At 45.5% G+C, this 14,689-nt stretch overlaps 1 protein-coding gene across 7 annotated transcripts; it reads left to right on the top strand.

Moving 5' to 3' along the window:
* The first annotated feature begins 207 nt into the window (after positions 1-207).
* On the top strand, positions 208-14,299 carry U2AF2 (U2 small nuclear RNA auxiliary factor 2). 7 transcript variants are annotated; one of them, XM_085616576.1, is made up of 12 exons: positions 208-990; positions 2,436-2,571; positions 2,835-2,876; positions 2,981-3,084; positions 3,578-3,729; positions 4,991-5,107; positions 6,382-6,520; positions 6,668-6,747; positions 10,461-10,583; positions 11,627-11,713; positions 12,068-12,316; positions 13,799-14,299. In XM_085616576.1, the coding sequence occupies exons 1-12, from the start codon at positions 942-944 to the stop codon at positions 13,931-13,933; spliced, it is 1,413 nt and encodes a 470-aa protein (XP_085472702.1). In that variant the 5' UTR covers positions 208-941; the 3' UTR covers positions 13,934-14,299. The 7 variants fall into 7 exon arrangements, with proteins under 7 accessions (XP_085472702.1, XP_085472701.1, XP_085472704.1 ...); XM_085616575.1 differs by having other exon boundaries at positions 210-990; positions 10,461-10,587; positions 11,628-11,713; XM_085616578.1 differs by having other exon boundaries at positions 222-990; positions 2,984-3,084.
* Positions 14,300-14,689: the final 390 nt, after the last annotated feature.

The following is a 14,689-nucleotide window of genomic DNA, read 5'->3' as shown; positions in this document are numbered from 1 at the left end:
TCAATGACATTAGAGTACGTTAGTAAATAGAATTCAATTTGCTTTCAAAATGGCTGCCCTGTTCGTGACCGGTAGAGGCGTACGTCTGCATCTTTCGATTCGACTAACTACTTAAGGGTATGGAAGCGGCCATATTGAGTGTTCGATAAACCACGGGAAAGGTTTGCCCTGGCAACAAACTTTCTAGTGTGCGCTCGCCACCAGGAAGTGACGTGCCTAGGGGGTGGGAGTCAGAGGGCCAGATTCTTCGTCAGTCTCCCTTTAGTTCCTTTCCCCTGATCCCAGCAGTCGGTGGGTGGCTGCTGTACAATATTCCGTCGCGTTTCTACCGGTCAGCCGCTCCACGGGTTCGGTGGACGATTTGCGTTCAGCGTGGGAATAAGCTCACGCGATACCTCCTGTTTTTTTTGGGGTGTTCTTTGTCTCGCGCTAATTTTCGGAGGCATCGTGTAGACCCAACTATGGTCTTATTTTATTGGCTATTTAATTAACTTCTTCCCCACAGCTGGGGCGTTTTTTCTCGTCCTGAACCCTTTTTGTTATATTTTGTCAAGCTGGACATTAAGGTCTATTTATATTTTAAACATTTTTATATGTGCGTATGTATAGCCTCACGACTGCCTCTACGTAACTAGCGCGTAGAACATATCGTCAGTGGCGTGGAGCGAAGACTGCTCCGTTGATTGGTTTATTTTGCTCGCAATTTTTGTTTTTGATTGGCCGCAAATGTTACAGCTTATCCTCAGTGGTTGCCTTCTTCAGTGCGGTACATGATTGGCTGTTGAGATTTGCGGGGCGGGCGGACTCGCCCTCATACCGCCTCTTTTTTTGCAGGAGATAATCGTTCGGATCCCCGTCTTCTCTTTCCTTGGCTACGGCAGGAGGGGTCGAAAGAAGCCCCCGGCAGCGGCGCCACCACCACCACCATCAGGGTAACCAACATGTCCGAGTTCGACGAGTTTGAGCGGCAACTGAACGAAAACAAACAAGGTGAGGTGCGCCTGGTAGAGGGGGGGTACTTAAGCGGCCCCGAAAATCGATGCGCGCAGCGGCGTATCACAGGAAAATGGAGGACGCTCTAGGCCTAAAGCCTGTGCTCGAGTAGTTTTGGGGGCGGTTTTCCCAGTACTTCCTACTAATTACGCACGCTGCAGAGACTACTGACCATGGTATCCGTGAACGAATATTGGTCATGGGGCACGAGATGCGTTTTAAAAAAAAATGTATTAGTGTACACCGTGGTCAAGCGCACGTACTTGACCGACAGGATGTCTTATTGTTCGCCCCGTTCCCTTTAACCAGCAATCACCCAGCCGCCCCTCCACTCTAAGCGTACTGCTTTTAGCACCGCGGGGGAGCACTGATGCTAGAGTTGTGCCCCGGTCTTTCACCTTTTTTCCACCCTTTCACCAGGCGCGTCCCTGCACATGACATTTGGACTGTACTAGCGAGCACATGAACAGTGTTTTTGCCCTGAACTTTCCACGGGTTAAGGGTACAGGCTCTGAGGTGGTAATAAAACTAGCCACTTTTATTAGTATATAATGAATATATTTTAGATCCTTCCATAACACACTCGTTAAGATACATTTTAAACACTGTAATGTGTTATGTGGACCGAATAGCGATAGTTCCTTGAAGGTATGTGGTCTGAAAACATTGGGTTGTGTTTACAATGCATTTAATGCCACTGAGGCAAATTGCGTTTTGAGATGAGCACCGAGGTTTACTGTGGAAACCGGATGAATGCACGACTACTCTTTATATTAGTCTGGCAAAGCAGTACGGTTGCTGGTGCGCTCTCTGATTGGCGAATTTTATGCAAGGCAGTTTGTCAGAACTTCGGTCATTACCACCATCTAAGTGCAGCGAAGTACAAAACAGTGTATTTACAAGCGCATGTATTGCCATAATTATTTCTGCAGATCAATGTTAACTGACGGATTAAAATATATCCACTTCATAAACGGGTAAAATTGGGACGTAGGGTGGCGAGTTAGCCGAATAAGAAGCTCGCACATAATAGAACCCTACGAAGGTTACTTAAAAGTGCAAGCGTGTTTTTTGTAATGATACATAGTTGGGAGCATAGCGTTAACGCGTTATAAGTGCAACGTCCGAATTACTATTGGGTGGATTCATCAGCTAGACTGGCCGCTACAAACTATGATTTATAAAAAAAAAAAACAATTCATTGATAATTCTTCATGCAGGTAGAAAGAAACTTGGACAGAATTACACGGAGATTACTCACGCGTTGGACCTCATAGGCAGATGTAAAAAAGTGCAAGTGCGTTTAGTGCAAGGGGTACCATATTGCATACATATTCGGAAAACCAATGGGAGCCTCTTAAGTTCATCCGACCTACCTCATCTTGCTCATAGTCACCACGTTGCTTTTTGTTTGAAACTAAATCATTGTTTTCACTTTATAGAACGTGACAAGGAGAACCGTCACAGAAAACGAAGTCATAGTCGCTCTAGGAGCCGTGATCGAAAGCGTCGTAGCCGCAGTAGGGATAGGCGTGGCAGAGACCAGCGTAGCGGCTCCCGGGACCGAAGACGTCGCAGGTATGGGGCTGCCGTTCGTTGGCTTAGACCAGTGAAAGGGCGAGACCACCGTGTTTATTTCCATATCTTTTATAAGTCTGTTACATACTTTTTTTTGGTCAGTAAACATTCACATACTTGCTTTGCCATAAATCTTGTGCATTCTACCTGTACGTTTTAATTGCTTTGTTAAAGACTGCTTATTCCTTTGTGATGTATGTTGTGTGAGCCACAATGGAAAATTGATTAACCACTCGTTTTACTCCTTATCGATTTTTGTCTAGGGATAACCTTGTAGAACACATACAGCCTTCGTTTGATAAGAGGTTAGCATACCAATTCCGGGCTCCTGACATAGTTGGGTGCTTTCACAAATTTCGCTATTTCTGTCTCAGCCACTGCAAGTCTTTATTCTTTCTCCTGTTCACAGCAGGTCTCCCAGGCATGAGAAGAAAAAGAAGATCCGCAAGTACTGGGATGTCCCACCTCCTGGGTTTGAACACATCACACCAATGCAGTATAAAGCCATGCAAGGTATATATCTTAACGAGCATTCCACACCAACATACCAAATCGCTTGTTGTATAGATGTACGTGCATGTATGTACACTACCACAATTAGCTAGTTCCCTTTAGGCATCTATTGGATGTCGTCATTGGTGGGCTTTAGTATGTGTCTATGGATGTAACGTTTAAGCATATTTGCAGTTCAATTGGGCTCCTTAAACCCTCCCCTAGCAAACCGCAACTCGGTGGTGGAGTGTCTGTGTATATATACACACTGTACAGACATACACACAAGCAACTGGAGCAATCCTCTGGTATTCATTTTGTATTCACGCTACACCCATGTTTTGTGTGTATGAACCCTTTTGATATTTGGAAAAAAACTTGCTTCTCTTGGTCCATAGTCTTTTTCTTTATAACAGGTTTTCTCTTGTCTTGCTTCCTTCGGCGAATCGTATCCACCTCTGGTACAGGGATAGTGTTTGTTTTGAATGTTTGGATTGGTGTTTCTCTCTCCTAGCCGCGGGTCAGATTCCAGCAACAGCTCTCCTTCCGACCATGACCCCAGATGGACTGGCCGTGACCCCTACCCCTGTGCCCGTCGTCGGCAGCCAGATGACCAGGCAGGCCCGCCGACTCTACGTTGGAAATATCCCCTTCGGAATCACTGAGGTACCCGTGGTTTCCCTATGCCGTCCTCCGTTCTCTCCTACCGAGAAGCTTTGTGTGCAGTAGGTGTATAGTAAAGATTGCATTGGAACCTGGTCACAAAACTAACTACCTTTTTCCCCCATTTTCAGCTCCTCGTATCTTATATTTCAGGTTTTGTGGCCGTTCAGTTAGTTCCACCAGGATTCTGTCCGTGTTTCACTCTCCTCTAGCGGTGCTTGTTTCAGATGAACAGGCTATTTATTTCTGCCCCAGAATTTGATGGGTATAGACACGAGTAAATGGAATCTTCTTTGGAATCCAAGCTGTTGCATTTTAATTAAGCTTGGTGCACTGAAGCTCTATTATTGTGTCCTTTTGTTTGAACCCGCTGTCACCTGTTGGAATCGAGCTGTGCAACTCCGCAGCTGCTTTCAGCTTTTACACCTCAACTCTCTGTAAACTATTTCTGTGTAATGGCAGCCGTTCAAATAATAAAACCGCCATGGCTAGATTGTCAAGGCTTCATTCACTGAGTGAGTCTTACCGCCACCTTTAAAAGTTGTGCAAGATAGATTAAACAGAAAAGCTCTGATCGTAAATAGTGTGCATAACATAGAAAATGTACTTTTAGTAGGTCAAGAGGCAGTCTGTCGGGGCAATTGAGTGCAAATACCTCTGCACAATAAGGGGACGTAGGGATTCAGGATTTAACAGAGTATATATTTAATCGTGCAGTAAATTTTAGGGGGTGATGTTACTGCTAGACTGATTGGACGGTTCCCTTTGATCTAGGCTTCTAAACTGGTTGTGGGTTTGTTTGCACCTCTCCCGCCCATGGTGGCTTGTGAGGGTGGGTGCTAGTTGTTCCTTTTCGTGGTCACCTGGAAATAACCATGTAATGGACTTCATCAGGATAACCCATTCCAAAATTACATGGCTGACTAATGTGTTTATTTGACCATAAGCTTCTTTTGCAGCTAGCGATCAAAGGTCAATTGGTGTTAGATTTTTCTTTAAAAATGGAAAGTATACAAATAAAATTGACTCCCGCTTAATAAAAACAAAGATCAAAGAGTTGTTTCCATTTCTTTTTTAAGTGAATTGTGGGGCTGAAATCCCTTCGTAGCAAAATAAGTTTGCTGCCATCGTCCAAGGCAAGTAGGAGCATCTAGATTTTAAGCCTGCTCTTTGCTATATATTTCAGCGGGTTGGTGCCACATAAACCCTATATCATGTTTGTGTTATTTTGTGTTTCCTTCTTCATTTTCTGCCTCCTCTGCAGGAAGCCATGATGGATTTCTTCAACGCCCAGATGCGCCTTGGAGGTCTGACGCAGGCCCCAGGAAACCCTGTGCTGGCTGTCCAAATAAACCAAGACAAAAACTTTGCTTTCCTGGAGGTGAGATTCTAATTCGTGATATATTCTACGTCTTGTCTTAGTCTCTTTACCTTCACACCCACCCCTACCACATAAGCGATCTCGGCATGGTTTTATAGAAGGTGCACTTTTCGAAAAGGGGGTTGGGGCTGCATGTGACTTCATTCATGCCTGTATCACAGTGGCCTTAGTTTCCTCTTTACTAATGATGGGATCCAGCATAACTTCGATACTGGAATGTTCTACTCCTATTTTTGATCCATCTCGCTCTTTCTGGGCGTGAGGATTTCTGTAGAACAGCAAGAAGCATCCATCTCTATTTTACTGCCTGTGGTGGTAAAGATCCCGTAGGAATCATTTGCGGGGAATCGCACATTGCCCAATTTGCTTCTCCAATACCTTTCCTAGTAATGTATCTTTTATTTTTGACAGATTTTAATTGTCAAGTTACACATTTATAGCAGGGCTCTACCCCAGAGGCAACTGCACAAAGCATAGCCTGACTTTGCCATTATCATCTTAAGATCCAGGAAAATGAAGAGCAATAAAATTAAAATCTAACACCCCCCCCCCCCTCAGATCGCCCTGAACATCCATGCTTAGGCAGAACCATTATGATAGTACAACGGTCTATCCATTGGAATTCCAAACCACACAGTACCCCCCTAAATCCTACCAGTGGTAGAGGAATCATGTCAGATGGGGGTCCCTTGCCACCGAGACCGGCTCCAGCAGCAGTCCACGATAGTCAGCCCACCTCTTCCAGATCTTAAAGTGTTTGTGTGAGCACCCCCTGGCAATGAAGATGGGTTTCTCCAGGCCCATACAGAAGTCCAATCCATTTTCCACCAGTCTACTGAGGGGGCCCTCGGTGCCTTCCATGCCCTTGCTATATCCCTTTTCGCCAAAGTAAGGCCTAACTGCAGTAAGTGGCGTCTGTGAATGTTACATCCTATCCCCTCCATAACATGCAACAGAGCAAGTTTTGGCGAGCGGGGGAGATCCCAACCCAGTAGTAATGTAGATTTTGAGAATGACTTGAGTTGGTATTGAATGGGCAGTGACACCTCTTCTGGGATTGTCCTCGGGTCACTATCCTGTTTCCAGCCGCAATCTTGGTTGACGGTTGTATAATAACTATCATTGCTGTTGATTATCCACGTGCAATGGTGTCGAGTTTGAGTTGTAGCATAAACTCGTTAATTCGTTTAAGGTCCTTTAAGTACACCTCACGTTTTTTTTGCCGTGCAACGTTGTGTGTCTTGGAGGGACTGAGACGTTTCTCCCTCTTGCAGTTCCGCTCGGTGGATGAAACGACACAGGCCATGGCTTTTGATGGCATCATTTTCCAGGGGCAGTCTTTAAAGATCCGTCGACCACACGATTATCAGCCACTCCCTGGCATGTCTGAGAACCCTTCGGTATACGTACCAGGTAAGACTAACCACAAAATGCATGTCTGTGTCAATAATTAAGTAGTATTTTGTTTATCGTGTTCCTGTTATAGCATGCTGGATACTTGCGCACACAACTAGCCAGCAAATAAGTGGTACTTCAATCTAACCCAAGTCTTTCCTACAGGTGTGGTATCTACTGTGGTGCCAGACTCTGCACACAAGCTGTTTATTGGAGGTTTACCCAACTATCTGAATGATGACCAGGTAACCATAATTTCTAACATCTGCTATACTTGTTTTTCTCTGTACACTGGATATTCTGGTCACCTCAAGTTGGTATTGAGTTCCCGGCTCTTCTTATTGGGGATCCTCCGCACAATAGGCATCTCCGGTGTGCTACACTTTAATGTGCTAAATGCGTGATTTGAAGTAAAATTAAAATACTGCAGAAACAAATGGATGTCCACACATGTGAATAGATTCCCTACACCTGCCTTAAAGCAAACTGAATCCACTATGATGGTCCCCTCCTCGCACATTAACGAGAATTGAGCCAGTTGTGCTGTCCCGCAGACACAATTCAGTTTCCCCATGAAAAGACTGCGCCACTGTAGACTGAAGCAATACCAAAGGGGATGATGGACAGAGCGTTTCAGCAAATCAAACACTCTCCCCCCCCAGTCAACTGATCTGGGTTTATTCCATCTTTAGCTCACTCCACCACCCCAGTTCAGACATGGCTATATGCAAATCGGTCTGACCCTGTGCCTCATGGGAACTTCCAGCCCGAACTGCCAAGCCATGTCTTCCCCGGCCCGGAAACCTTAAACTACCCCACTCAAAACAGGCGAAAAAGTTACTTTTCTGTTATGTAGTCTTTCTCTTCAACTTCTAATATGCACAACCTTTTAAAGGGTCCACTAAGCTCAGGGCTTTGTTTCCTCAATTGAAAAAAAAAAAACTTGTAATGAGCAGCACTATGAGCAGGTCATAGCGAGGCTGGTAGCCTTTTTGTATCTGATAAATACGGTATTCGTTATTGGATCGCAAGCTTAAAGAAGTCTAAATGTTAGCGCCCATGGGCAAAATTACGTACTAAACATCCATTTTAGATGAATGGAATCTCTTCTTTGGGGTACTGTTGCAACTAATGTTGCAGTATTCTAGATCAGATTGTGGTACAATTAGGAATTAAACAGCCCTTGCTTTCGTTTTTTGGTTCCCTTACTGCTTCACATGGTAAGGATCTTGTAGCATAGTAACATGAAGCACCTCCCTGTATTAGCTATCCGTGTCTTGCTTGTGTACTTCGGAAAGAACTAAAACTTTGTGTAGATTCGGTGCCTGTCAATCACAGCTTCATCTGCTGACATGCTCACCTTTTTAGGTCTCGGCTCGAAGGCTGAACTTGCGCAGTCTCGGTCCGAGATTTAATGACTTGGAGAAGAGGGGCTTGAACCCGCCCCTCTTCTCCCCTGTTCTCCATTGGCTGGCCTCTTGAATGCTGGCCAGCCATTGGAGAAGAGGTCCGTCACTCCGAACAGGCCCCGTCCTTTTCGGATTCGGGGGCGTGTTTTTTCCAACTTTTCTAATTATCTCCTCCAGCCAATGGCAAGAGGAGAGAACCTTTCACCAGATTTTTTTTCGAAAAACAAATTGTCATGTGGCAACTGAGTTCTGGTGTGTGGCGAGCAGTGGGTTGGAAAATGGTGTCCGTGATGAGAAAAAGCCCTGTAGTGACCTTAGACAAGGGTTTTAGAAATGTTGCAAACCCTGGACAACTTTCAATTCCTTTATTACAGCCTATTTTGTGCTTGCATTACATTCCGTAGACAAAAAAAACGAAAAACAACCCATCCCTACCCGAATTTGGATTGATGCCATTTCCAGGCCCTCTGCGCTTGATGTCCTAATTGTCTTTTATGGGCGTCACTCACAAAGGTCTGCATATAAATTAGTAATTTACAACTATTAAAAGGGCTGTCAGTGCCAGTAATATTTAGAGATGTGGGTGGGCAATGGCTTGTGATGTATTCGCTGGGGGTGGAGCTCGCAGTGTGCGTGTAATAGTAGAGGAGGCGGGCTATGCTGTGGCCAGGCGTTGTTAGTAATATGTGAAGCGCTGTGGTTAGAGGAGGGGCGGTTTGTTGATGTGTGAGCGCTAAGGAGATGGGTGTCTTGTGTAAGGAGGCGAAAAGGGAAGATGGCTTGCAGTTTCCGTGTGTCACGCCATGGAAAGGGAGAGAGGGTGGGAAGAGTGTCACGCCATGGAAAGGGAGAGAGGGCGGGAAGCGACAAGGAGTGATGCACTACTAGTAAGACGCCCCTAGAGGAGTCCTCTGGGAAGCCGTGAGTTTTGAGAAGGTAAACAGCCACTCCCCATCGAAGCGTGCAGCCAGTGCCTGCTGGTGGTGTACATTTCCACTGTCCATCCTACGCAGCACCCTCAGCAGCTCCTGCACGCTTTATCTTTAGTGCTGAAGTTCTCTTTTTATTTCCTTCTGATGTTGGCATTTAACTCCTTCGTTTCTCGAGCCTTAAACACTGTTAAATGCTGATTTATTGCTAATCTCGTCACAGGTGCTGGAAGGTTTGTGGAAGCCACTGTGTGTGTGGCTCTGTGTATGTGGCTGTGTGTGTGTGTGGGTGGCTCTATTTGTGTGTGGGTTGCTTTATGTGAGTGGCTCCGTGTGTGTGGGTGCCTCTGTGTGGGTGGGTGGCTCTGTGTGGGTGGCTGTGTGTGTGAGTGCAAATGCAAAAGGTCTCGCATTTGAGTGATTAAGCTATTGACATTGTAAATAATGCTGTTTCTTTAAATGTGTTAAAAACAAAAATGTCATGAGCAATGCCAATAGCTCTAACTTTACCAATGCCGAGACCATTGCATTGTAAATGCTTGTTAGGTCTCCCTTGGTGTGGGGAGGGCGGGGGGTTCTATTGTGGGGCCTTCCAGGTTGCCCCTGGGGGTGGACCGTGTCCCGGTGTCCCCCCCCCCCCCCCCCCCCCCCCCCCCCTCCATCAGTATACCGGTGTTTCCTGGGCAGCATGGTGATCTCTGGCCACCCTAGGGAGATTTTAAATGGTTCTCCCGCTGGGGCACGCTGTGCTCGTGGTGCGTCGCACTCTGTGCCTGCAGGCAGCGTCGGTGTTTTATGCAGTGAGTCCCTGGCCTGCATGGGGCAATTTCTTCAGCCTCTTGCCATCCAGCCCGCCCCCCTCTGGGATTCGGCTCCTGCGCCTCGCTTGGCCTGGATCAATGCGGGGAACAATTGAGCTATTATTGCCTACCACAAGCGTAGCTCCGAGGCAGGTTTCCTTTATGCCGGTCATAAGAAAGGTTTGACCTCCCTGTGGTGGCTGTACAATACGCTGGATGGGTAATTGCTCTATTTCGGGCAGAGGCACAGGCCTCTGCAGTTCGAGTTGCAGGCCTTTATAAGGCAAGTGGGGGCATGGTAGTCCTACATGCCTGTGCCTGCCCCGTCACCTGTTTTCGCACCAATCTAAGTCCTTTGTATATTACTGCTAATGGTGTAAATACATTGCAGGTATGCAAGCGTTTGGCAGCAATTTTGCAGGCCTTTTGACCCCCACCCTCCCTACGTGACATGCAGTCCGAAGTGCACAACTTGTGGGGGACAAGTGGCTGCTCTGACCGGAGTTCAGTAGGGAGTTCCTTGCTTCATTCATGTTGAACTATTAGTTGAGTGTACTTCTGCGTTCTTTGGTCTTCTGCATTGTGGTGGTGTTGGCTCATGGCCTAGTAGCTTCCTTGCTATATCAGTTTCAAGTCGCCACTTTGAAGTCTCTGAAGCTGGCGTTGAGGAATGTTTTAAGGTTGTGCCAATATTGGGGGTGAAATGTGTATCGCAGGAGTAATATCGCAGTATTTAATCATACTCTTCAGAATTTAGAGTACTTGTCTTGGGTAAGTATGCTTTTCACGAAGTTCGTTTTTGACTGCCTTTTTTTTCTAGGTCAAAGAGCTTCTCACTTCTTTTGGGCCTCTGAAAGCGTTCAACTTGGTGAAAGACAGTGCTACTGGGTTGTCAAAGGGATATGCCTTCTGCGAGTACGTTGATATTAACGTCACAGACCAGGTAGGAGTTTCTAACGCCATTTTGTTTTCTCCCAATGTTTTGGGATTCAAGCCAATGATTGGTGAAAGTCTACTTGATGGAAGGCACACACTAGCCTGCATTTCAAATGGCACGTGAGTTTGGCCCCGATCACACGAGGTTGTGTAAAGTTTTAAGTCAGGATAGCTGCAGACTTAATACCCCGTGGGTGTGACCATAAACTGCCTCGCTTCCCCTTGTAAAGGCTGCTTTGAGCGTTTTGCTACTGTGTGTCTACTGTAGTTTAAGGCCTATATACAGATTTATTTTCAAACCCTCACTATAATGGATTCTCTCTTCTTCCCGCTGTGCTTTTTGTTATAGCGGGAGGAGGAGGAAGAGGCTGATACTGCTTGGTCTGCCCCAGCGCTAGTTGTAAAATGCAAGTATATTTTATGTATTTCTTGTTTTAAAACCAACTCCTAGTACAGTGGGTGTACGCACAGCTTAAGGTTTGCTTAGTTCGGCAACCTTCAGATCCCACACATTGGTGATTTTCAAAAGCTGCGTTTCTTTTGCCTGCCCTCCAGTACGAAATATGGGTATTTGGGACTGGTAACTTGTATTGCGCTACTTTTTTAAACCTAATCTATTAATCGGTTCTTGATTGCTGTACCATAAGCCCACCTTCACCTGTGTAAAGGGCATAGTGGAGTCATGGTACCGTTAGGAACCCTGAACATAACGCATAGCCGAAACGGAGGGTAACCCAAATTTGTGGTTTAAATTCCACATGCATGAGATGATCTTGTGCTGTTTCTACGGGAGCGACCTGTGGTGTTATAGGGATTGCATGACCAGTCTTAATACTTAACGCTACGGTCTCTTGGGGCAACCTCTAGTGGCTACAGCTATCCACAAACTTTGGAAATACTGACTTAGCACTTACATTCCAGCCATGCACACAGTGCATCGGAAATTTAGGGTACCATTGAGGGTTGAACAACTACTTAAGTCTTCTCAACTTGGTCGTGTCAGCTGTGCCTCCATTACTCTATAATAATCGGATCTTTCTAAACGTACAGGCGATAGCTGGACTAAACGGCATGCAGCTGGGTGACAAGAAGCTTCTGGTTCAAAGAGCAAGTGTTGGCGCTAAAAATGCTACTCTAGTAAGTGCCTCTTCCCCATTTCCTTTGTAACGTTTTCCACTTCAGTTTCTCAGGATATTTGGTAATGCTGTTGAATTTACTGTGCCATGTGGGTATCTTCTAATGCATAATTTACTTTTTTTTTGTTCCATCACCAAGGGTAATGATGTATATGTACTGTATTTTGAAACCAGATTCAATGGACGCTTGCTACTCTGTGATTTTAGTCGATAATTGGCTTTTCCTCGCGTTGCCTAAGCATTGTTTGGTTTACAGTTCTTCAACGTGTTTCACTTAGAAAACTTTAATCATATAATTACGTAGCAGGGGAGGAAGTGTCACTTTGATTCCCTTATTTGTTTATTTTTCGTGCAGAGTACGATAAACCAAACACCTGTGACGCTGCAGGTGCCGGGCTTGATGAGTTCACAGGTTCAGATGGGTGGTCACCCTACCGAGGTACTATGCCTCATGAACATGGTGCTACCTGAAGAACTCCTAGACGATGATGAGTATGAAGAGATAGTGGAGGATGTACGAGAAGAATGCAGTAAATATGGCATTGTTAAATCCATAGAGATTCCTCGTCCCGTGGATGGAGTTGAGGTACCTGGTTGTGGCAAGGTATGTTTTAGTGCGGTCATATTTAAAACCTTTTCTTAAGTACTATCTTTACCTTTCAGCTGTTGTATCTTTAATTTTTCTTGACTTGGTGATAAGTAATGGCGATTCTGGTCCTAATCTGCAAGTAGGCAGCAGTTTAGAGGTTTGGCCCAACCAACAAGGTAGACCAAATGCGGTAAGCACTATCTAGGATGGGGACTGGGAGGAGACTACTACGCTATCTGCAGCTGATGGCACTCATATTTTTTTATGATCAAAAGGAGGGACGCGGAGCAGAGTTTATTAGGTCCTGCTCGTAGGCCCCAATGAAGTAGTAAATAAGGAAAGAGCAGTTCCTAGGGGTACTGTCTAAGACGGGGGGGGAGGGGAAGCACCGGTCTTTCTTCGAAATGCCCTCACACACCCCAAGGGATGTCATGCTTCATCATTTGGGCATTTGCCCCTCGTCTGGCCGGTGCTGCAATGCCTGACGGGCTCCCGAAACCGGGGCTCTTTATCGGATCTTTTGAAGAAGCCGTGTGGGTGTGAGGGCCAGGTGGTGCACTAGGAGTGGGGTGGATAAAAAAGGTTTGTGAGCAGTCCTACTAAATTCAAGTTTTAATTATTGAGGTAGCTCCAACCTTATTAAAATTGTGAAGAAGCCTTGTGTAGGAAATAATGTTCCCTAAGGGCTAGTCTTAATGGGGCCCAGAGCGAGGGTAGGACATCAGCAAAGTTGCACGTCTACTGCCACTCCGGAGCAACTATTTTGCTCTGTTCCTCCCCGTCAGCTGGAATTAGGTCATTGGGGGTCTTGGTACATCCCAGTACCAGTTCTCCTTTAACCTCCTTCAGCCATAATCAGCAACTAGTGCGATACGGCGGTGCACTTAATTCACACTTATTTGGTCCTGACGAAGTGCCATTGACCCCTTCTGGGGCAGATGGGCACGAAACATGTTGACCACACTCACTTAAGACTAGCCCTTAGGGAACATTATTTCCTACACAGGGCTTCTTCACAATTTTAATAAGGTTGGAGCTACCTCAATAATTAAAACTTGAATTTAGTAGGACTGCTCACAAACCTTTTTTATCCACCCCATCCTAGTGCACCACCTGGCCCTCACACCCACCCATACGGCTTCTTCAAAAGATCCCCGGTAAAGAGCCCCGGTTTCGGGAGCCAGTCAGGCATTGCAGCGCCGGCCAGACTAGGGGCAAATGCCCAAATGATGAAGCATGACATCCCTTGGGGTGTGTGAGGGCATTTTGAAGAAAGACCTGTGCTTCCCCTCCCCCCCCCCCCTTCCCCCTGTCTTAGACAGTACCCCTAGGAGCTGCTCTTTCCTTATTTACTACTCATATTTTTTTGCCTCAGTGTTTGCTTTCAATGTGTTTTCTAGAAAAAGTGGCATAACTTGACGAAATGTGAACATGAAACTAGGGAAGAATTGCCATAACTTAAATTTTTCACTCAAGTTTTCTTAATCTCCTTTTCAGATTTATGTGGAATTCACTTCAGTCTTTGATTGCCAGAAAGCCATGCAAGGACTCACAGGACGCAAATTTGCCAACAGAGTAGTGGTCACAAAATACTGTGACCCAGACGGGTACCACCGCCGTGACTTCTGGTAGAAGCTGGAAAATATTTCAAATCCCAACAACTTTTTGGGAAACCGGGGGGGGGGGGTTTGAAGGAGAGGGAGGAACTTGCAAAGACTGTTTGCTGGTCCTTTATGCGAAGTGTGTTAATATTCTATGGCCAAATATTTTTTTGATAATAGTTTCCATGACCTGCCCATTATACCCATAACAAAAGACATACTCTACCCCCATAGCCCTCCGCTGGCAATACTCTGGCAGTGCTCCTTCCTTCCAAAGGACCATGAAATATCTGTGGTGGTTATACTGTAGTGCAGATGTTGTCTTTTTCCTTAATTTCTGTCTGGCATTTTCTTATTGCTGAGACACATTTTCTCATTAAACATTTGTTGTATTTTACTGTGTGTGAATGTTATTTAAAGTACGTTTGAGATCCTGCTGTTAAAGCAATAAAAATAAACCTATTGTTTGGTGGCTGTCAGCATCAAGAGTGGGAATATATTTTGTGACCGTGTGCACTACTGTGTAGTTCATCCATGAAGTAGCACAATAGATTAAGTCTGTGGTGGAGTCTATTGCACAGTTGGTTGCACTGTACATTTGATGATACAAAATAATTGTTGGTATCATAACCATAGAGTAATGCTGTAAGGGGAGCATTGTAATCTAGGCCCTCAGTTTTTATGGATGTCTAACAGGACATTCAACTACTTTCTAGAGTTGGAGACGTGCTATTAACACCGGTGTTGGCAGTCAAACAGCAATCTCATTTCATGTGTTCTTTACCTG

This window comes from Triturus cristatus, chromosome 7 (assembly GCF_964204655.1).
Source record: "Triturus cristatus chromosome 7, aTriCri1.1, whole genome shotgun sequence".
NCBI lineage: Eukaryota > Metazoa > Chordata > Amphibia > Caudata > Salamandridae > Triturus > Triturus cristatus.
This window is presented reverse-complemented; position numbering and strand designations above follow the sequence as displayed.